This window comes from Peromyscus eremicus, chromosome 10, assembly GCF_949786415.1.
Source record: "Peromyscus eremicus chromosome 10, PerEre_H2_v1, whole genome shotgun sequence".
Taxonomy (NCBI): Eukaryota; Metazoa; Chordata; class Mammalia; order Rodentia; family Cricetidae; genus Peromyscus; species Peromyscus eremicus.
In genome coordinates, this window is record NC_081426.1 from 79,383,889 (window position 1) to 79,407,978 (window position 24,090).

The 24,090-nt window shown below is 39.8% G+C and overlaps 1 protein-coding gene across 1 annotated transcript; it reads right to left on the reverse strand.

Annotated features, from left to right (window-relative positions):
* Positions 1 to 9,520: 9,520 nt before the first annotated feature.
* Jchain (joining chain of multimeric IgA and IgM) lies at positions 9,521 to 23,875 on the reverse strand. Its single transcript, XM_059275210.1, has 6 exons — positions 23,746 to 23,875; positions 22,333 to 22,539; positions 18,767 to 18,952; positions 15,082 to 15,202; positions 11,601 to 11,681; positions 9,521 to 10,617 (listed from the first exon to the last, which is right to left on the reverse strand). The coding sequence occupies exons 3-6, from the start codon at positions 18,831 to 18,833 to the stop codon at positions 10,404 to 10,406; spliced, it is 483 nt and encodes a 160-aa protein (XP_059131193.1). The 5' UTR covers positions 18,834 to 18,952; positions 22,333 to 22,539; positions 23,746 to 23,875; the 3' UTR covers positions 9,521 to 10,403.
* Positions 23,876 to 24,090: the final 215 nt, after the last annotated feature.

Genomic DNA, 24,090 nt, shown 5'->3' on the forward strand with positions numbered 1-24,090 from the left:
CATGTTCTTGTAGATTATTCACAGACATAACTTCCGGGTATCATAACTAAATAGTGTAAATTATTTTGTAAAGTAGATGTTTCTATATTGTCTTGCTTAGAATATATTTGAGTTTTATTGATATTATTTTTACTGCTATTAAAGGCATTTTGGCCTGTTATCTGGATATTGCCTGTTTTGAGTCTGGGGTAAAAAAAAAATCTCTAAATTAAATTATCTACAAAGTTACTTTCTATTCCTAAGGAGTTTCTTAGAGAAATTTTCCTGTGACAGATTTTGTATGACCTCAGAAATTTGGTGAAACCATCCCAAGAAAAGGAACTTGGCCCTTGAGTCTAGTATTATGTCTTACCAATAGGAGATTCCCAACAAGCGTTTCCTGGTTGGCTGGCTTCTGAATGCCTTTAAACATTCACACGGTTACCGGCTCATCCTGTGGGAGATATGTGAGGATACTGGATAAAGCCCCATGTCTTCTAGCCTGGTGTTCAGCAGCATTGGCATTGCATCACCGCAGACCGTGCTACCCCCTGATGGCTTAAGTTCCTCCCCAGCCCACCAGTTTTAGACTTTAACCATAGATCAAAAACCACTAGCTTGTTATTTTCTCCCAAACCTCAAAGTGAATACTTTCACTACAAAATGTTCACTTTGTGTTTCACCATAATGAATAGGTGGCACAGTTGTTTTAGCAAATATTGTCATGGCAAGAGTGATGAGCCCAAGGCACAGGGGTAGAAGGATTAACCAAACATAAAAGTTTTAGTAAAGAACAGAGACTTCGGACAGAGACGCAGTGGGTAGGGTCTCACGGGCAGAGTCCCACCCGTGAAAGAGAGTGATGGGGTTCTTGTCCGAGAGTTGAGGGAAGTCACCTGGGCAGCCCCCTAGCCATTCATGCACGTCAGGTCTCCTCTGAACAGAGTGGAAACGGCAGCTCGCTGTGGTCTTGAGGTAGTCGACTTAATATAACATGGTTAAGGGACATTGGGAATAGGCCTGGTATAAGGTGTTGTAAGTCACTGGGCCTGGCTCTAAACAGTAATAACCTGAGTGCCGCCGAGTGAGTAATTTGGTTTTTTAGGGGGCTTTGGTTTTGGCCCTTTTGTGGGTTTTTTAAATTTTATTTTATGTTTTATTGCTTTGTGGTGGTGGTAGTGGCATTTAATTTTTTCCCCTCTGGTTTTGGCCTTTTTAAAGTCTCTACAAATATGTTGACACATCTACATCTTTGAGATATTACTACTGTCATCTGTAATGTAAAGTGTAAAAATCACAGTGTGACCAAAAACAAATCTACTAAACTTGAGAACATAATAAAAAGAATGAAAATGGTCTTGTAGCTAATGATACTTCTTCCTTTGAGCACAGGGATGCTTCTACAAGCCTACCTAGTAGGCGTGAGTTCCTTGCATTAAATATATTGCTCACTCTGTGTTCTGCTTAATTGTTCATAAAGCTTTTGAAGTCTGCTCTAAAGTAAGGAGCACACAGTAAATGTTCTGATAACAACACACCCTTTATCTCTAGCATCTCCATCCTGCTACTGCTGCTCACTTCTGTAGTGGACGACTATATCTAACAGTCATGTCTGCTGGTTCTAACATAGCTAGGCATAACCTAGGACATCTTTAGGAGATAAATGATCCAGAAGAAAACCATACCTGAAGGTTACAGAAACAAGAGCTGGTCCAGAGGCTCATACACACCTTCTGTCACAGCAGCTCTGGAGGCACGGTCTGTTTCTCTGGGGAAATCTGGGTGCTTTACTCCACAGAAGGTGAAGTAGAATAATGAGGTGCAGGGTCCAGCTGACCTTCTGAGAATTCACCTTGGCAGGCGTTTTCATGGAGACACTTCCTCCATGTTTCTGGAGCATCTAAAGATGTAGACAACACATTTAAATTTGGCCACTCAAACCAGAGTCACAAATTTAATACATCTTTTTTGGTTTGGTTTTTCAAGACAGGGTTTCTCTGGGTAACAGCCCTGGCTGTCCTGGAACTCAGTCTGTAGATTAGGAGAGTAGACTGGCCTTGAATTTAGATTAAAGGTGTGTGCCACCACACCCAGCCATTTAATACAGCTTTAAAGAGAATTCTGAGTTACTTTTATGGCTTATTTAGGCATTTCTATTTCTATTAGGCATATTCTATTTCTATTAGGCATATTCTATTTCTATTAGGCATATTCTATTTGTATTTCTCTTGGGTCATTTAAGCCAGTTTCAGTTACCACCTTTAAAATATTATTCATCTTGTATTCATGAAGCCAAAAGTCATCTCTAAGAACCAAAAAGGGAACCAAAAATGTTGGACTTAAAAAGGACAGGTCTGTTTCTACTCCGTAAAACCTTAAAGGTTTCACTGTGACTCAGGCCAACAGCTAACTGCACCCCCAAAGGAAACTGCACTTGATAGGAAATAGTCACCATTTCACCAAAGGATATAATATTTGGTTTCCTCTACCTGCACCTCCTTGCCTCTCTGCCTCACCCTATTCAGTAACCTCCTTTTGCTCTCTCTTTGAAGGTAGAGTCCATGCAATTTAGAAACACAAATCAGATGGTAACAAGCAAAAGATATGCTAGAGAATGGAAGTCCATATTGCTCTTGTACTGAACAAAAATTAATTGGGGATTTGTTTGCAAGTTCTCTGTTCTATATTAAACCCTCTGTCTTAGTGGTCATGACTTAGTCATCCTTAATGCTGGATAAAGTAGTGTTTCTTGTTTACTCTTTGTCAAGAGTGTTTTAGTTACTACAGGTGATGGAAATTTCCATACAAATTTTAGAATAAACTTACTTATACCTGCAAAAAAAAAAAAAGAAAGAAAGAAAGAAAGAAAGAAAGAAAGAAAGAAAGAAAGAAAGAAAAGAAAAGAGGGACAAGCTGAGCTGTAATCTGACAGAGAGTAATATGAAATGAATAAAGTTGTGCTCAATAACCCCCACCCCTCCCCAGTCAAGACCTTCTGTTTGTGCCTCATTTCATCCCCACCCCCTCCCCAGCACCTGGTAACATGCACAAAGAGGGGCAGGACTCTTTTTTTTTTTGAAGGGTTTTTTTTTATTATTCATTTTACATACCAACCACCGTTCACCCCTCCTACTGTTTTCCCCCTCCTCAGCCTCCACCCCAACCCAACCCCCCATCCATTCCTCCAAAGGGTAAGGCCTCCCATGGGAGTCAACAAAGCCTGGTACATTAAGTGGAGAGAGAACTAAGCCCCTCTCTCCCTGCATCAAGGCTGAGCAAGGCATCCCACAATAGGGAATGGGCTTCAAAAAAAAGCCAGCTCATGCACCAGGAATAGATCCCGGTCCCACTGCCTGGGGCCCCTCAAACAGACCCTACACAACTGTCTCCCACATGCAGAGGGCCTAGTTCGGTCCCATGCAGGCTCCACAGGTGTCAGTCTGGAGTTCACGAGTTCCCACAAGCTTGGTTCAGTTGTCTCTGTAGATTCCCCCATCATGATCTTGACTCCTCTTGCTCATATAATCCCTCCTCCCTCTCTTCGACTGGACTCCCTGAGCTCGGCCTGGTGCTTGACTGTGGATCTCTGCATCTGCTTCCATCAGTTACAAAATGAAGGCTCTATAATGGCAGTTAGGGTATTCACCAATCTGATTACTGGGGAAGGCCAGTTCAGGCACCCTCTCCACTATTGCTAGTAGTTTTTGCTGGGGTCTTCCTTGTGGATTCCTGGGAATTTCCTAGCTCCAGGTTTCTCCCTAACCCCATAATGGCTCCCTCTATCAAGATATCTCTTCCATTGCTCTCCCACTCCATCCCTCCCCCAGCTCGACCATCCCATTCCCTCGTATTCTCATCCTTCATCCCCTCCCCTCTACTGCACCCCTTCCCTAGTTTACCGAGGAGATCTCATCTATTTCCCCTTCCCAGGGCGATCCATACATCCCTCTTAGGGTCCTCCTTATTGTTACCTAGTTTCTCTGGAGCTGTGGGTTGTAGTCTGGTTATCCTTTGCTTTATATCTAGTATCCACTTATGAGTGAGTACATATCATCTTTGTCTTTCTGAGTCTAGGTTACCTCATTCAGGGTGATTTTTTTTTCTAGTTCTGTCCATTTTCCTGCAAATTTCATTATGTCATTGTTTTGTACAGTTGAGTAATACTCCATTGTGTAATTGTACCTCATTTTCTTTATTCTTTCTTTGGTTGAGGGACTTCTAGGTTGTTTCCAAGATCTGGCTATTAAAAATAACTCTGCTGAGCAAGTGTCCTTGTGGTATGATTGAGCATCCCCTGGGTGTATGCCCAAGTGGCATCATTGTGTCTTAAGGCAGATTGAGTCCCAATTTTCTAAGTCACCATACTGATTTCCAAAGTGGCTGTACAAGTTTGCACTCCCACTGGCAGTGGAGGAGTGTTCCCCTTACTCTACATCTTCTCCAACATAAGCTGTCATCAGTGTTTTTGATCTTAGCCATTCTGACAGGTGTAAGATGGTATCTCAGTTGTTTTGATTTGCATTCCCTTGATGACTAGGGATGTTGAGCAATTACTTAAACGTCTTTTGGCCATTTGAGCTTCTTCTGTTTAGATCTGTAACCAATTTTTTAATTGGATTATTTGGTATTTTGATGTCTAGTTTCTAGATTTCTTTATATATTTTGGAGATCAGCCCTCTCTGTCAGATGTAGGGTTGGTGAAGATCTATTAAATGAAACTATGAGTGAAATAACCCTTTCCTCTCCAAGTTGCTTTTAGTTAGGGTGTTTCATCACAGCAATAATAACCCTAATGTAGACGAATTTCTAAATGGTCTTATTAAGTAAAAAGCATCATCTGGGCTTCAGCAGTGTCCAGTATTACCCACTCCTACAGCTCTACCACCCACAGTATATACACTGTTTCTCCAGCTGACTCCACTCTGTGCATTCAATTTCCCTTAGTGGACACCCCAAGATCCTGGCATCTTCAACATCCTGAGGTCTCCATTCTGACTTAGGTGTCACCTTCACAACATCTAGGTCAGACTCAAGGAAAAGGCTTCCAAGACTCTCCTTGCAGGGAATTCAACCATGTCACATATCAGCTTTACAAAACCTTGGTGCAAGCCGCCATGACTCTGTAGTTCATGCATTTTGTTTTTCCTGCAGATCCATATCCATATATATAATGCTGCCATGTTCTGTGGCCAGCTCAAGATGTAGTATGGCTCCCTTCTCTTATAGTTGTGGTGGCCTCTGTCTACCTTGGAGACTGAACCTAGGGCATTGTTTTCAAGAAGAGACTTCAGCTGTATTCTAGGTTGAAGCTGTCTCCTTTCAAATGAGTTTGTACTTCACAATGTGGAGTCTTTGAGGGGTGCGGCCATGCTATCAAGATATCTTTCCTATTGTCCCAGTGCAAAGTGTGAGGTCTCCCCTTAGTTTTGTCCCTTTGTGTCCATTTGCCCGCAAATTTCATGACGTCATTGTTTTGTACAGCTGAGTAATACTCCATTGGGTAAATGTACCTCATTTTCTTTATCCTTTCTTCAGTTGAGGGGCATCTAGGTTGTTTCCAAGTTCTGGCTATTACAAATAACTCTGCTGAGCAATTTGCACAACCCCTTAGTTGTGCTAACTCTTTAACAACTGTAGCTGCTTTCTTTGTTCTCTTTGCTGATAACTTTATAAACCTTCCCCCACTCCATTCCTTGACCACATGCACATTTTTCCTGTCCTTTGGCTCCTCTGGATAGTCTTGCTCACTGTGAACTGGATAAGAAGATTTTTTTAATTAAGAAATTTTCCATTCATCCCACATATCAGTCACAGATTCCCCTGTCCTCCCTCCTCCCACCCCCAGCGCCCCCCACCCCACCCCACACTCCCACTTCTCCCAAGGCAAGGTCTCCCATGAGGAGTCAGCAGAGCCTGGCACACTCAGTTGAGGCAGGTCCAAGCCCCTCCTCCCCACGCCAAGGCTGTGCAAAGTTTCTCACCACAGGTACCAGGCTCCAAAAAGCCGGCTCATGCCCTAGGGACAGGCCCCAGTCCCACCGCCTGGGGGCCCCCAAACAGTTCAAGCCAAATAACAATCTCACCTATCCAGGTGAGAAACTTTGCACAGCCTTGGCGTGGGGAGGAGGGGCTTGGACCTGCCTCAACTGAGTGTGCCAGGCTCTGCTGACTCCCCATGGGAGAACTTGCCTTGGGAGAAGTGGGAGTGTGGGGTGGGGTGGGGGACGCTGGGGGTGGGAGGAGGGAGGACAGGGGAATCTGTGACTGATATGTGGGATGAATGGAAAATTTCTTAATTAAAAAAATTAATTAATTAAAAAAAAGAAGACTAATCAGTAAGAAGCCACAGCCTGGCCGGGTGGTGGTGGCGCATGCCTTTAATCCCAGCACTCAGGAGGCAGAGGCAGGTGGATCTTTGTGAGTTCAAGGCCAGCCTGGTCTACAGAGCAAGATCCAGGAAAGGTACAAAGCTACACAAAAAACCCTGTCTCAAAAAACCAAAAAAAGAAGAAGAAAAAGAGGAGGAGGAGGAAGAAGCAGCAGCCGCCACAGCCTGGATGCTATGCTGTCTTGAAATTTGAAATTCCCTCTGCTGAGCAACTTAGTCTATTAGTTTTTAATTCAGCCTCACCCAAACACTCAGGGCTCTGGCAGAACGCAGCCACATTCTATTCCAGAATGTAGCATGAAGAGCCCTATGCCAGTTCTCAACAGAGGCTTTCCCTTCTGAAATCTCATGATAGGCACACATGGTTCACATTTCTCTTGGCAGTCTGTTCTCAACTCTCCTCAGAATAATCTATTAAGTTCAGTTTACAGCATTCAAGGCTTCTCTAGCCTGTAGCTCCAAACTCTTCCACATTTCTCCTGCATATCAATTCCAAAGACCTCTGCTCATATGGTCAGGTTTATCACAGCCACACCCTCACTACTCAGTACCAATTTTCCTCTATCTGTTACTTTTTGGTGCTCTGGGGGGAAAACCCCGATGTCTTTGGTTCACAGTTTGAAGGCACAGTCCCTCATGTCAGGGAAGGCCTGGTGTCAAGAGCATAAGTCACACTGCATCTGTATTAGGGAAGCAGAGAGCCGTGAATGCTGGTGTTCAGCTTGCTTTCTTCTCTTTATTCAATCTAGGATTCCAACCCATGGGATGATGCCGTCCACATAAGAAACTCCCTCAGAAACCTGCCTAGAGATCTGTCTCCCAGGTGAATCTAGGCCCTGTCAAGATGACAGTATTAAGAGTCATAGCCATTTAGAAAGGAAGCTGGTTCATAGTTTTGGGGGTACAGTCCATAATGGTGGGGTGTTGGGGCAGTCATGGTGTTGTTCACTACAACAGCTATCCTAAGGGAAACATAAGCACACACACATGTATGTGGATATATCCTTGTTTTCATGGACCCAAACTAAATAAATAAATGTAATTGTCTGAGTTGGGGATTTAGCTCAGTGGTAGAGCACTTGCCTAGCAAGCAATCGCAAGGCCCTGGGTTCGATCCTCAACTCAAAAAAAAAAAGAAAAGAAAAGAAAAAGAAAAAAGAAAAAAATAAATGTAATTGTCAAAAATCTTTAGGTGTGCTGCTTTGTAAAATGAAAACAGAACTCTTCATAATCCTATGAAAATTAAATGAGACAATGCATATTTAAAAATTTATAGTCATTGTACTCTGTAATTCAACCACTAGGGGGAAGTAGAGGCTCATAATCCTAATGCTATGGTCCTTCCCACAGCAGCAGAATTTAGGAATTTGTAAGAGCTGTAATTTCCCCAGCTTCCACACCCCCAAAACCACATAATCAGCATCTTTTGAGGGGAGGAGCTTAGTAACCTACTTTCCTGAGTCCTCCGGGTTATTCTCATGCACTCTGAAGTTAGGAAGCACAACACATACCTGAGTTATTTACTAGTTTGCTGCCTTGGCAGAAAGATGAGCAAAAGAAAATAGTAACAACTGTAATTTACTAACTATTGCTCATTACTATGACAGCTACACTAAATGACATATAAATACAGATACATATAGAGGATGTATCATTCTCACAAAAGTCTATGGGATAGTTATTTGAATTCCATTTTTAAAAGAAGAAATGATCTTAAATTGAATTACCTTGCCTGATGCTAATTCAGTCACTTAAGAGTTTGTATTTCCGTGCTAGAAACCCCATCCAATGACTGAGGGATCTGGATGCAGAGATCCATGGCTAGGCCCTGGGTAGAGCTCCGGGAGTCCAATAAGCGAGAAAGAGGAGGGTTTATATGAGCAAGAATTGTTGAGACCAAGGTTGGATGAAGCACAGGGACAAATAGCCAAACGAATGGAAACACATGAACTATGAACTAATGGCTGAGGGGTCCCCAACTGGATCAGGCCCTCTGAATGGGTGAGACAGTTGATTGGCTTGATCTGTTTGGGAGGCATCCAGGCAGTGGGACCAGGTCCTGTGCTCATTGCATGAGTTGGTTGTTTGAAACCTGGGGCCTATGCAGGGACACTTGGCTCAGCCTGGGAGGAGGGGACTGGGCCTGCCTGGACTGAGTCTACCAGGATGACCTCAGTCCTCGGGGGGAGGCTTTGCCCTGGAGGAGGTGGGAATGGGGAGTGGGCTGGGGGGGAGGGGAGGGGGGCGGGAGGGGGGAGAACAAGGGAATCTGTGGCTGATATGTAGAACTGAATTGTATTATTAAATTAAATTTAAAAAAAAAAAAGAGTTTGTATTTCAACTTGGGCCACTAAAGTTACCTACTAGACTAATATACACAGCCAAGACCTGGAAAGTCCACCCCACTGTTCCCAGGTCAGAAGTACCTACATGTTTGGCTTCTGACTCAGCAGTTACTTTCCATAGTGCCCTTCGGTAAACACATCAATTGGCCACAGCTACCTGCTGTAAGGTTTCTTTGTGTGTGACCAGTTATTATTCTGAAATTGCCCTACCATTTATGTGAGCGCTTTCTACTTGGACAAAGCTGGATAAAGTTTTTTGTTTTTTAGTTTTGTTTCGTCTTTTTGAGGGGGCATAATTTGTTTTCTTTTGTTTGCAATGCTGGACATCAAACTCAAGGCCTTAAACATGATACGCAAGCACTTGGTACACCTCCTGCTTCCATACATTGGGCACTACATGCTATCGGCCTGACCTTTGTCCTAAATTTTAAATGTGAAATGACAAAGATTTCCCAAATATGTACTCATATAAACTTAGTGATGAATGCACCACTACATCATGCTTACAAACTATTTGCCAATAATAAGTTATATTTAATTTACATATAAGAAGATTAAACACGGGCTGGAGAGATGGCCCAGAGGTTAAGAGCACTGGCTGCTCTTACAGAGGTCCTGAGTTCAATTCCCAGCACCCACATGGTGGCTCACAACTGTCTGTAATGAGATCTGGTGCCCTCTTCTAGGCTGCAAGTCTACATGTAGACAGAACACTGTATATGTAATAAATAAAACTCTAAAAAATATTTATAAAAAAAAAAGATTAAACACAAGCAAAAATGTTCCAATAAATTATTTCACACAGGTGTATATATGCTTATGAATCTATTTAATTGTTCAAACTGTGCTAGAGAATACATATTTAGGAATACAAATTTCATTAGACTCAGCTGCAACACAGAAGACTCCTCTAAGAATTTCAGGCAATAATCTGATTGTCAAAAAATTTATCAAAAAAAATCAAGTGCCAAGTCTGTGTTATATGAAAATACATTGTTTTCATTTGTGCATCAAATCATGTCACTTTCAGCAAAATGGTTTTGTAAATAGTTCCAAAACGTGTCCTTCACAGCTTCTAGTAAAGATATATAATTGCCCTGTGTTTATGTGTATGTTTTCTCTACACAGTGAGACAATAAGAGAGAGAACAGTACAGAATGTGCAGAAGTTCCAGCTCTCCATGGCAAAGTAAGAAAGAAAAGGAGCTGGGCGGTGGTGGCGCACGCCTTTAATCCCAGCACTCGGGAGGCAGAGCCAGGTGGATCTCTGTGAGTTCGAGGCCAGCCTGGTCTACAGAGCGAGATCCAAGCAAAGCTACACAGAGAAACCCTGTCTCGAAAAATAAAAAAAAAAAAAAGAAAGAAAGAAAAGGGATTTAATTTAATTACGTCTCTTGACTTTTACTCTTGGAATTTTACTTTCTCCCCTTGTTGACATTTTTAAACACTAGAAAATGAACTCTTGAAAATACCTCCTCAGGCAGGCATGAGGATTTAATACTTCGACTCGAGAAGGAATTACATAATAATGACAGCAATGTTGATATTTTAACTATTTTAAGGGAATGTTAGTTTTATACCATCCAAAAGGAAAAAAAACCCTGGTTTCAAATTCATTCGCAGTAAGGATAACTTCTGGGTTCAAATGGAGAGCTCCTAAAGACAGAGTTGCAGGGTGAGCAACGACCCAAACTAGTCGGGGTAGCAGGAGTCAGGGGTCAGAGCTGTGGTCACCATTTTAGTCTCACCACGGTACCTAAGTGGGACCATAGCTGTGTAACACCTGTTTCTGTTATACATGTAGCAGGTCTCGGGAACAGCACTGTCTTCGCTGCAGAGAGTGCTCTGGCTGGCAGTAACGACCTGATTATCCAGCTCCACTTCCACAGGATCGCATTTCTTACAGCTGGAAAAAAACATAGGTATTAGAAATCCTCCAGTCAATATTATCTCAATATACAAGTCACTATAAATGTTTATCTGACGTCTGTTAGTTCTTGTAGCTCTAACCTACAATAAATGATGAGTCTTTCCAGACCTAATCATCTGCAAAACAAAGAACACTTTATAAAATTCTTTAATCATCCGTGTACAAAAGTATGTGAAAGTAAGCAATATCATTAATGATATGGTGATACAATCATCTTACCTACACTCTCCAGCAGCTTCCACTGTGTTAGTTTCTCCATAGCTATGTTTATTTCAATGAACTCAGTTTTGGTGACAAGAGGAATACATATACTATATATGTAGATATACATATATTACAGATGTGGACCCATATGTACAGACAGATATATTTAGAGACAGTGTCTCACTATAGTGCTCAGGCTGGCCTGGAACCATCACCCCTCCTAGTCCTGCACCACCCTCTTGAGGGAATTTTCAGGTGTTTTTGGTTTGGTTTTTTGAGACAGGGTTTCTCTGTGTAGTTCTGGCTATCCTGCAATTTACTCTGTAGACCAGGCTGCCCTTGAACTCGGAGATCTGCCTGGCTTTGCCTCCCGAGTGCCAGGATTAAAGGCATGTGCCACCATGCCCACTGAGGGACCTTTTTTTTTTAACTGTTTAACATTGGATTCTATCATCTGCAAAGAAACACATGCATGCTAAAACTTAAAGCTACTTATTTAAATGTGGAGATAAATCAGCGCCTTCTGTATAAATAACAATAATTTCTTCTTTGGAATAAAGTTATTGCTACTATTTTCCTATGACCAAGTTTTATGAAGTTCTGGTACCTAGTCATTAACATAGGATCAGTGTATTCAAAAGGTCAGACATTTGTCAATGTCTTATTTCCCAATGTATTTTCAGAAATATCATTATTAATAAAGTTAATTACAAGTAATTAACTTCAACATATGTAAGTATGAAGGAAAATCTTACAGGTCCGACAAATGGTACACAAATTTCGTTCTCAGTGGAGAGGTGGGATCCGAGATATTCTCCCTGTTGTTCAGAGGGACACTAAAAGGAGAGAGAGAAAACAGTAAAACAATGAATACAAATATTATTGTTTCTGGTGGTAATGTCTTAAGGGATTAGTATTTACTATTTAACTTATTATGACTTCACTCAGTTGTAAACTATTACTCAGGTCTCACAATAATTTGTTATACTTTATCAGTTTCTTGACTATAATCTAGTTGTTTTCCTAATTTATATAGGGTGATGTGTGGAGTGTAGAAGGTGTTCTTTGTTTGTAGAATGAACAGGTAAAAAATATATTATCTATATTTTTAAAGATATATAAATTATAAATTTATTTTTATTCATTTTTTATGTGTATAGGTGTTTTGTTTGCATACATGTCTGTGTGCACCTTATTCATGTAATACCTCTGGGGGCATGTTTTATTTTATGGGTTTTTTTTTAGGAAGGAGTTTTTCACCTGGTTTTGTTTGGGGGTGGGTTTTATTGTGTTTTCATCAATTCTCTTGTTTTGGAGGGATTGTTTGGTGTAGTTTTATTGTTTGAGTATTGAGATGGTATTTCATATAGCTCAGGTTTGCTTCAAATTCATTTTGTAGCAAAGGATGACCTTGAACTCCTGATTCTTTTGCCTCCATCTCCCAAAGGCTGAGACTACTCAAGTGTGTCACCACTCCCAGTTCAGCATGGACTACTTTATATACTTTATATTGTATTCCCAGTACTAACCCTCAACATTAGCTTTTCACTAAATAAAGATTTTTTTGAATTAATAAATCTATGATTTGATTTTATTATAAAGGCTCTTATGATATTAGAAAAGGCTTTTTAACGTTTATTTATTTATTATATGTATGTGTTGATGGTGAGTGTGCTCATGCCACAGCACCTGTGTGGAGGTCAGAGGGTAACCGTGGGAGTCAGTCCTCTCCTTCCACCGTGCCGTGTCCTGGAGACCAAATCCAAGTTGTCTGGCTTGGCAGCAAACACCTTTAATGCAGTGAGCCACCTCATTAACTCAAAAAAAGGTTTTAAACAATGGGAATGACAGGGAAATAAACATTGATAAGGGTCTACTGTGAGCCAAACACTGTTCTTGTATAAATTTATATTATGTAGTCTAAGCACCAAATACATACATATCTATACATGATTACCCTTTTTCACAGCTCAGGAATAAGGTTCAAAGTAAGTACATAACTTCCATAAAGCCACGCCATTACAGTAAGTACTAGACTTGGGAATGGTGCCGTAACGGCACAGCAGTGGCAATGTCCTTAAAAAACACACGGGTAACATCAGTACGCATCAGCTAAGTGTCTGAAGTAAGTAAATTATCTGATTTCAGTAATGATACAAGTAAAAGATGAATTAGAAAAATCCTGGAAGCTACCTAAACAATTGTCCCCTTGGGTATTCAAACATAAGTGGTTCTTCAACATGGTTTATGTGTGATGTCATGAACTAATTCCCTTTCATTGCATATCTGTGAGAATCTATAACTTTCAAAGAGTTCTGTGGGCAAAATCTGAGCAAAAACGTCTGCCCTAGACTTCTGTAAAATTTCTTCAGCTTGTTAACAAAATTCAACTTCAGTTAAGTCATGATTCAATCTCATTAAAGGTGCTACACATCAAAAGTGGATTCAAGACACTGCATTTAAACCAGGCAACCCCTTGAAGACCCCTCCCTGCTCTAGGGAGCTGTTTCTGAAAATTCCCCTGGGAATCAACGCTAAATTAAGACACACAGACTGGAGAAGGGTTAGCCAAGCTGAGAGGGCTGACAGAAATAACTCTTGAACAGAGGACCGACCCAGTAGATGTAAAAACACAAGAGAAAAGATGTAAAAAACAGGTGGAAAACACTGTGAACGTGGGGAAATAAAGACACACTACAGGATTCCTGGGTGGGGTTGTTTGTTTGTTTGTTTTTAACACAAAGTAAAGTGAACAATCTTCAGAGTTAAGCTAAGCTTTGTAGGGAGGGAAGGCACATTTGTAACAATATTGATAACAATCCTGGGGACAGCACCAAATGCATTTTATCAGGACAGTGACACAATGTTAATAGACACATAGTTAAGCAAATAATAGCACTGTTTAAATATGTGACAGAAACTATACAATCTTTAAAAAGAATAGATATTCTCAGTTTTTAAATAATAATCCTATGAAGTAGGCTGATTTTTTTCTTCTATTTAAAGGTAAGAAATTTTAGGTTTGGAGTGGACAAATAATTTGATTATTTGTGAGAGTACAGTTACAAACTGATGCAGCCAGACTTTGAAACAATTTTTAAACATTATACTTTCCCCATTGATAGCTAAAATTGATTGCTATGTTCTTTTCCTACAATAGATATTTGATTGGATAAAACTATTTTTTTTTTAAAGATTTATTTATTTATTATGTATACAGTGTTCTGTCTGCACATATCCCTGCAGGCCAGAAGAGGGCACCAGATTTCACTACAGATGGTTGTGAGCCACCATGTGGTTGCTGGGAATTGAACTCAGGACCTTTGGAAGAGCAAGCAGTGCTCTTAACCTCTGAGCCATCTCTCCAGCCCCGATTGGATAAAACTATTAAGGTGGGAGTACTTAGCAAGGAAAATTTTTTTTTTTTTTTTTTTTTTTTTGTTTTTTTTTGTTTTGTTTTTCGAGACAGGGTTTCTCTGTGTAGCTTTGCGCCTTTCCTGGAACTCGCTTTGGAGACCAGGCTGGCCTCGAACTCACAGAGATCCGCCTGGCTCTGCCTCCCGAGTGCTGGGATTAAAGGTGTGCGCCACCACCGCCCGGCTTAGCAAGGAAAATTAATCACTGGTTGGATGAAGTAGAAATCTTATTTCTCAAGTGTTATCAGTATCCTTGCTATTGATTAAGAGCTACCAAGTATGTAAGTCTGGGCTGTATGTGAAATGAAATGAATGGCTGAGTCCAGTCTGAGTGGAAAGTCAATCTGTCAGCTTTAGTCAGTCTGCTTTATGAAGACAGTGTAAAACACTCACTAGTCCACAATTATAGAACAAAGTTGAGGGGTTACCATTACCTGAAGGTGCAGCCTGAGCTGACTAAAAACGACTGAAGTGATTCAAACCGAAAGCGTGCATATACACCGGCACGGGCACGTCGGTGACTAAGTAGAAACCTCTGGTTTCCTTCACTTCTGCCCTCAACTTCTGTAAAGTTCCCTCCAGCTTGTTAACAAAATTCAACTTCAGTGAAGTCATGATTCAATCTCATTAAAGGTGCTACACATCAAAAGTGGATTCAAGACACTGCATTTAAACCAGGCAACCCCCTTGAAGACCCCTCCCTGCTCTAGGGAGCTGTCTCAGAAAACCTTGCATGATTGCCTTTAAAAAGAAAAGAAAGCTTAATAATACAAAGTATCTGGTTATAAGAGAAAAGAACAGAAATGTGAATGTCACATACACAATTCGGATATTTCTCTCCACAATGTCCTCATTAGGGTCCTCGGTGGACCGGATGATCCTGGAAGTAACTCGGGTACACATGCATTTGTTGTCAGCAAGAAGGATCTTTTCATCATCACCTTGGGTTTGAAAGGTAAAATGTATCATGAAAAAAGAAAACACAGATCTATGTTGTCCTGGATGTCGTGGTGCAGGCCCACAAGCCCAGTGCTTAGAAAATTTAGGAGGAAGGATGGGGAATTCCAGAGCTACCTAGTAAATTCTAAGACAGTCTGTATTACATAAAAAGATATTGTCTCTCTCAAAAAAAAAGTGTATGTGTTTTAAGATGAGTTAGTTTGCTTCTTGCCTGAATATATAAGAAGTCTCATGCAGCCCAGGCTGGCCTGAAACTCACTTTGCAGCTGTGGCTGGTTTTGAACTCTCCATCCCCTGCTTCTACCTCCTGAAGTGCTGAGGTTACAAGTGTATGTCACTACACCTGGATCAAAAACTTTAATTTATATTATTCATAAGTTCCAGTCTATTTGTTTCCTTTTAAAATCTAAAAGAATAAAAGAAGACTAAATACAATCTAAAAAGAATTTTCTTTTTCTTCATTGCAAAAATTAATGAGAAGCTAAAGCTGGGCTGTGGTGGTGCACATCTTTAATCCCAGCACTCAGGAAGTAGAGCCAGGAGGATCTCTGCGAGTTCGAGGCCAGCCTGGTCTACAGAGTGAGATCCAGGATGGGCACCAAAACTACACAAAGAAACCCTGCTCGAAAAATAGAAAAACCAAGAAGAAGAAGAAGAAGAAGAAGAAGAAGAAGAAGAAGAAGAAGAAGAAGAAGAAGAAGAAGAAGAAGAAGAAGCAGCAGCTAGGCTGAAAGAATTCTGATTTCTATCTAATGCTTCTAATTTTTTTAATGATGTCACCTTGTAAAAATCAATAAAAAACACCAAGATGAAAGATAAAACAGAAACCTACACTATTCCTCAATCAAAGCAAATACTTGAAAGTAAACAATATGAAGCATTTACAAATCCAACTGGAAACACTGAGTCATTCCAGAACTCTCATTTCTTTTTGTAAAAAAATTTTCCCTTAAATTGTATTGGAATAAGCATCTTTTCTCCCAAGACTATGTTATTTTGTAATATTTAATGTTCTCCACCCAAACTTTCCTAAACTATCTATATTGTTTTTCATAATAATAATCACAGTACATAGATCCAACCAAAAAGAGTAACAAGAGCTATATTAATATTTCTTAGAAGAATTCTTTTAAAGGAGAGAATGGATATCAATGAAAAACACTGTCTGCAAAGTTTTGCTGCAAAAACAATTTAGAAAACATTGTCAGATATGAGTTCAATTTAATATACAATATCATACAGAAAAATTAGTAAATATATCAGTACGTATTAAAGCTTTAACTTTGAGAGTCAATATGCATTCTCTGATCCATGACTCAAAAAGATGTAAATATTGCAAAAAATAAAGAAAGAAAAATTCTAATTATATGATGTTGAATCAATAACAGATCAACTAAGAGCCAGTAATGGTCTTATTTTAATAGTTCTAGTTAAATAATAATGATGCACAATATTCTTTTTTTCTATAACTTCAGGTATGCAACCTTTAAAATCTACCCCCATTAAGTTTCAACTAAAAAACTTATGAAGAGCCGGGCGGTGGTGGCGCACGCCTTTAATCCCAGCACTCAGGAGGCAGAGCCAGGCGGATCTCTGTGATTCGAGGCCAGCTTGGGCTACCAAGTGAGTTCCAGAAAAGGCGCAAAGCTACACAGAGAAACCCTGTCTCGAAAAACAACAAAAAAAAAAAAAACTTATGAAGAATTAGTACAGACAGTCAAACTATAAAGGTTAAAGGGTCAGGACAGAGACCATTCTACTTGGAGACCTAACTATTCCTGAAAGTTAGCTCCCAAAGCAGAGAGAACTTAATTGAGATTCAGTCTTAATGGTACTAACTACTTGACACATTTTAAGATTGCTGTTATTGCATTCTTAATTGTTTGAAGAACAATGTACTAGTATGCTATTATTCATAAATTCTTAATAAACCATCAAAAACAAGTCTGCATGGTGCTGGAGAAGAGATGTCAGGGGGCAATTTAAGATAATGATATAGCACTTATTAATTCTCTAAAAAGGGCAAAATAATTCAAATGGTGTTCTCTTCCTTACATGTGTCTATAACTCTTAAATGCTTCTCTTAATGAAAATATACATGAGTATGTAATGTCTGATCAGAGATATACATTAACAGCCAAGAAAATTACTTCATTAGTAAGTATTAAATAGAAAATAGCCACACTCAATAAGGCATACTTATTTCCTTTCCAGAAACATAAGAGACCATCATTACTACTCATATATTTTTTTAAAAATTAGTCAGCTTAATATATCTACCAGAAAATGTACAAAAACTCTTTATTTACCAAGACCTAGACTGTAACATTTTCTCCCTAAAATTAAGCCCTTTTCCTAACAAGTTGTTTTGTTTAAAAGCATCTGAGACATGGTAGATGTGCAATAAAGTATTTGCTAAATTGAATTGCATTCAAACAAATAGAATTACACAGCACTGTGTTGTGGATATGACTTCAGTGGGTTCACTAAAGGTGGCTCCACTGTGCCAACAAAACAAGACAGCAGTTAGGGATGGGGGATATGCGGTCAAGTTGCCCAAGTCTACCTGCCACTTGCTACTGCGAGCTTAGGTAAGGTATTTCACCTCAGTGCCAAGTGTTTCAACTTGCTAGAAATAATAGATGGATGCATAAAAGGATGCATAATTTGTGAAAATTAAGTGGAATACAGCAGGTACAGCTTTTAGCACAATACCAAAATACCATATTACACAGTTCAATAAGGTAGAGCTGGCCAGGTATGATGGCACATGCCTGCAATCCCAGCAGAAGCAGAGGAATTTGGAATTTGAGACCATCCCGGTCTACATAGTGAGATCCTGTCTCAAAAAACAGGAGATGGAGAACAACTATTTTATATATAGCTATATCTGTTTTATATAGACATGCTTACAGATATATAAACATGTTTGAAAACACAAGTGTTTATATACTCATATGTTTTGTTACTAGTATTTTATATTTTAAATATTATTTTTGAAATGTATTATTCATGTTATTAATAAAATATAAAGTGATTATGCTTAATGACATTTCTGTCTTGAAATAAGGATACACTTCTCTATTCAGAACATATCCCTTGATACAGTTGTCAGGGAGATGAAAAACAAAATATCAGAAGTTCACACATCCTGAACAACACTAAACATTTTTAAAGGTTATGATATAAGGAAGTTGTTGAAACTGATTCAATTTCTCTGGAGAAATAAGATAAAAATATATTCTATATCATAATTACCAGTTATTACTTCACTTCTTTAGAATAGTAATTAAGGAGACTCATGGAGAGGACTATTGATTTTTAAAGTTAAACATGGAAATTTATGTGTGTCTACCTGTATGTACCCCAAAATGTTTATTTTCTTACGCTATAGACCGAGGTAGCCAAATAGAAGAAAAAAGAACAAAGAATGCAATGAGCATTATCTGCATAAGATTAATATATAAATGTAAATCTTTAGACCTAGGACCAGTCTGCTCTCTATGTCCCCTTATCCCTGGCTTTATTGTATAGGTACCACCTACCGGTTGCAAGGACAGCCTTGACAAAAACGGCCAGGACTCCCCAGAGAAGCAAGTGGGTCTTCTTCATCCTGTCTTCACTTTTGAAACACTAAAGCCAGAAAGCCAGGGCCAAGGTGTGTGTCTATAAGGAGTGTGCAAATGATGCTGCTTCTGCTTTCTTAAAATAACATCCCAGGCAACGGCGAGCTGCAAACAATCACAACTGTGGTTCAGATTTGAGCTGTATGCTACTCTGGAAAGAAGCATGTAGTTCATGTTTAGATGTTTCTTTCCAATCTAAAGCTTTCCTGCAAAGCCGGGATTTGATGAATCATTTCTGCTTTGCATTTATGCTACAGCAATGTATAAACCCCAAGCCTAATAAGAATGTGAAGTCAGAACTCTATTAAGAATGTTTAAATGAGTTCTCAACTTCATCATCTGTATACGCTCTTATTAGTCTTCAAATCAAACATTTGACATTTTTCATGGCTGGAACGATAAGCACAGGGAAAGAGAAAAAAAGGAATGAAGGAAGAAAAGTAACAAAGCTTTCCAGGTTCCTAATTGCATACTGTGTCAATTTCTCTGCTAGCCTTGAATTAACCAAATTATCATAGTTAAACATCTATGTGTTTACTCTTGCCACTTTCAGTTTATTTTATAAGTTCAGACACAGAAGTAGAGTTTGAAACTGATAAGTCCTAAACTAATGTTACATTTTACTTCCATAGGCTTGAGAATGACTTCCTGCTTCCCCTCTTAGTAATTTCTTCTAGACATGCACTACGACACTATCCATGCTGTCTCAACAAAAAACTGAATCACTGGAGTAGATGCCTCAAAATTTTTCACTTAATTATTGTCAAATTTAAAAAGAAAAAAAGAGCCGGGCGGTGGTGGTGCATGCCTTTAATCCCAGCACTCGGGAGGCAGAGGCAGGCAGATCTTTGTGAGTTCGAGGCCAGCCTGGTCTACAGAGTGAGATCCAGGAAAGGCACAAAGCTACACAGAGAAACTCTGTCTCAAAAAAAAAAAAAAAAAAAAAAAAAAAAAAAGAAAGAAGAAAAAAGAAAAAGAAAAAAAGAAAAATAAAAAGAAAGAAAGAAAGAAAAAAAGAAACCTGAGTTTTTATTCCCATCTCCAACATCCTAGAATCTCCTGTCTCGGAAACAGGATGGCTACATTTGTATGCAATAGCAACAAATGTGTGTTATTTTAGCTCTTATCTATAATTTTTTAAGAGTCTCCTAACATTTTAAGAGGTAATAAACAATATTTCAAGGTCATAAGCAGGCAGCCTAAATGCAGGAAGTGGCAAAGACATGAAACCCAAGCACATAATTGCATCCTTCAAAGAATCTCAGTAAAGGCTGAGGAGATGACTCAGGAGGTAAGAGCACTGGCTGCTCCTCCAGAGGACACAGGTTCAATTCCCAGTTCCCACAAGACAGGTCTCAACTGTCTGTAACTCCAGTTCCAGAGGATCCAGCACCTTCTTGTGGTCTTTGCAGGTACCAGACACACAAATGGTACACAGACATAACACAGGCAAAAACCTATACACACAAAATAAAATCAATTGTACATTTTAAAAAAGAATCTTTAGCAAAAGTCAAAGTACCAGGCACTATAGCAAATGATACCACTATACCATCAAAGTATATTCTCATTTTAATACTACTCTGAATAAGACTTAAAAATTGCTTCTCCTGGTTCTGAGTGTGGTAGCGCATGCCTGTAACCAAGTGTTCAGAGGCTGAGGTAAAATGATCATGAGTTCAAGGCCAGCCTGCCTATGAAGCCAAACACTGACTCCAGAAAAAAGGAAAAGGAGAGCAGAGAGGGGGCGAGAGGGCAGGACAGGACTCCCAGGAACAATTTTATCTACCTTTATCTACCAGAAAAGCAAACAGATCTAAGAGGATATTTGTGGTAATTATGGAAATCAAAACAACTATCAATAACTTTTAAGTTCCTAACCCCAACTACAGTTTCTAAATGACTGACTTATTCTATAACAGAGAGAGAGAGAGAGAGAGAGAGAGAGAGAGAGAGAGAGAGAGAGAGAGAGAGAATATGAATGATAATGAATTCATAGGTGAATATAGCTGAGCAGTCAACCCCCTATAATCCCAGCACTTGAGAAGTAGAAGCAAAAAGAGCTCATGAGTTCAGGCCAACCTTGACTACACAGCAAACCTACAGTCCGCCTGGGCTACATGACACCCTGACTCTCTCTCACCCCCAAAAGTTAACTGGGTAGTTTAAGTCACTGTTTCCTTAAAAATATACTCAAGTCTCAACTGCCTCCCTCAAACAACTTGGATACATCCCTGGAGAAAGCAGTTTCTTCAAAATCTTCTTCTGTATAAAAGCAAAGTATGGTATATTTGGGATTATTAACATAAAGGAAAGCTCCGTATTTGGTGTCTCTGTTTCTTTTTGTCACTTTCCTAATCCTGTGGTTTAGTGTGTCTATTGTGTAAGCTACATATCTAACTGTAAAGATGATGCTGTAGTGTACTTTTGTCACAGGACGGGAGTAGTTTAGGCTCGTAATATAGGGTCTGAAATCAGTGTATGCCTGTACAGCCTAGGGATCATCCTCCTACAATCACTTGAAATATTAATTAGCATAGGATTTCCTGTTTACACTGAGCCAATTTCTGGAGAGATGGCCTAAGAATATGTGTTTTCAAAGGGCACCCTATCTGATTCTGATGTACTTTGAAGTTTGAAAACTGGTGGATAAGAAGCCTATGGGCAGAGTGGGCACCAACATTAAGTAATTATGAAAGAGTATGGGATTAATAAAGATTAAACTTCTAAAACAAATAGCATCACACTGAAAACAGGTTAGCTGAGCTGTCGTTTGGTTTGGGGGGAAAGGCTGTTGCTGTTTTGAAACAGGGTCTTCCCATGTTATCGTAGCTGGCCTGGTACTCACTATGTAGCCAGGGCTGGCCTTGAACTCTCAGGAATCCTCCTACTGCAGCCTCCTGAGTGCTGAGTTACGGGCCTAGGCCATCACAGTTGGCTTCTCCACAGTTAATACTTCAACAGTTTGGATCGGGGTGTGAGACTTGGCCATGGCCCTAAGTGTCAGACTAACATTACAATCTTTTTGACTCAGTCTTTTGCAGGTGAGCATGTTAGTTATTTCTCTCAATTTCACAATATTTGAAAGCATGACACATGTGCCATCAGACTTAAATTATTAAGAAACAAGCTCAATGGGGTAGTGCAGGGAGAGTTTTCTGCTATATACCCCTAAAGTCTTATCTACAACCAACAACAACCCATAAGTGCATTTGTGTGTATCAATTCATCTCAAGCTATGTCGTACAGCCACACAACAACAAAGACCGAAACTTTGTGTTTTCTTGTTGTTGCTGTTTGAGACAGGGCATCATGTTTCCTCCCAGACTGGACTAACACTTAACTGTGTGGCTGTCTGAGCTTGAACTCCAGCCTCAGCCTCCAAAGTGCTGGGATTACAGGCATGAGCCACCACAGGCAGCTCCCGACTGCAACAGTGAGTATTCAGCGGCATCCTCCCTGCCTCCGTAGCCTCTCTTCAGGACCATCTCTCCCTGTGGAAGCCTCTTCTCACGCAAAGGGCCTTGTGACTGCAGCCTGGCCCTTCTTCCACGGAAACACTTGAAGCGGTGATATTTTAATAGCCTTCTTGGCTGGAAGTCTAAGACGGAACAGAAATCTCTTGATTTTCTTTTTAATGGATTGCGGTCTACATTTAATGTCATGCTGCATATTTCCCATCTGTCCTAGAACTACAAGTGGAGAAAACAAGTTTTAATAATAAATAAAATTTCCCAACCAGCCACAACAAACATTAAAAACAAAGTACACATTAAATCTTGAACTAAATGTCAGTCTATAAATTTCAAGTAACCTAACAATCTTTTAGATTTTAAAAGTAACTTCTGGGGCTAGAGAAATGTTTCAATAGTTAAGAGTACTGACTGTTCTTGCAGAGGACCTAAGTTCAGTTCCCAGCATCCACATGGCAGCTAACAACCATCTGTAACTTTAGTACCAGGGAATTTGACCCTCTCCTGGCTTCCCTGGGTACCTGGCACACATATTACATACACATGCATGCAAACACCTAAATACATAAAAATAATAATAAATCCCTTTTAAAAACTAACTCCTCAGTATTTCCAAAAATGCTACAGAAGGCACAATATAATGTGAACCCCTTCATATATATGATGGTACGTTGAGTATTTTCATAAAGGATACACGAAGTAAAAGAGAATAATCACCCTTCAAGTTACCTTCTCTCACATTCTTAGCATTCATATAAACAGACTCTAAAATCCACTGATTCTAAAAAAGAGAAATGACTAACTTTAAAAGAAAACTAACGTGTATACTTGAGACACTGTATAACACATGCTGTCAGTTACAGGAAACCCCACAGCTATGCTTATAATCAAGAACCCCTAACACCAGAAATCCACAATTAACTGACAGTCTCACGAGGGCACACATGAGGAGAGAACTGACATGGGAGATCTCTCTCCCCTAAAACACAGTCGCTGTGTGGATATGATGGTGAGCCATCAGAAACACAGCGTTTACCATGTCTCTATACAAACTTTCTCTAACTTGGGTAACTTTGACACAAAAGGCAGAGCAGAAACAATTGTTGGACCAACTCAGAGAAGAAAACTAAGGGAAGATTCTATTAGCACTAGAAGGAAAATCTTCAAAACAGAGAGAGGTGCAGTAAGACGAAGCATTCTTAAGTGAAAACTCTGATGTCCCTATAAAACACGTGTGACAAGTATTCATTATCACACTAAAACTTCCCAAATGTCCCTGAAGCTAAAACCTTTGTTCTTACTGAAAGTCTGTCCTCCCACCAAGATCCTTGCTGTGTTGTTTTCAATATTCTAAAAGGACTTGTCTTCCCAGACGTTATACTCTGGGAAGACAGACAAGAAAAAGAAAGCTCAATAAATACTCACCCATTGTGATAAATGCTCCAAAAGAAATCTGCACAGGAATAAACTGAGAGCATGTGGAGCAGGGCTGGAGTCATCTACTTCAGACAGTGTACTTGGGAAAGGCTCTGAGGAGGAGGCATGTCTAGGCAGAGACATGAACAAATAAGATGATGCTCACCCTAGCATCACAAATAGCCATACAGAGTGATTTAAAACACCATCATTGATATTTTCAGGATTCTGTTACATCCCTAGATAGGCTAGGCTAATGAGTCCACTCCAGGTTTGCATTGTAGACTGAAGTGTCCATCAACCTAATCTGGGAATTTGGGAGTTTTCGTTATTTTTGCCATGAAGGTTACTGAA

What these genes read in the sequence shown, in the direction of transcription:
- Jchain (XM_059275210.1), bottom strand. Translation starts at nt 18,833, where the DNA reads ATGAAGAAGACCCACTTGCTTCTCTGGGGAGTCCTGGCCGTTTTTGTC. An exon ending in GAGAGAAATATCCGAATTGT is followed by an intron (nt 11,682 to 15,081) that starts GTATGTGACATT and finishes CTCTCCTTTTAG; the next exon opens with TGTCCCTCTGAACAACAGGG. An exon ending in GTGTACCATTTGTCGGACCT is followed by an intron (nt 10,618 to 11,600) that starts GTAAGATTTTCC and finishes GTTTTTTTCCAG; the next exon opens with CTGTAAGAAATGCGATCCTG.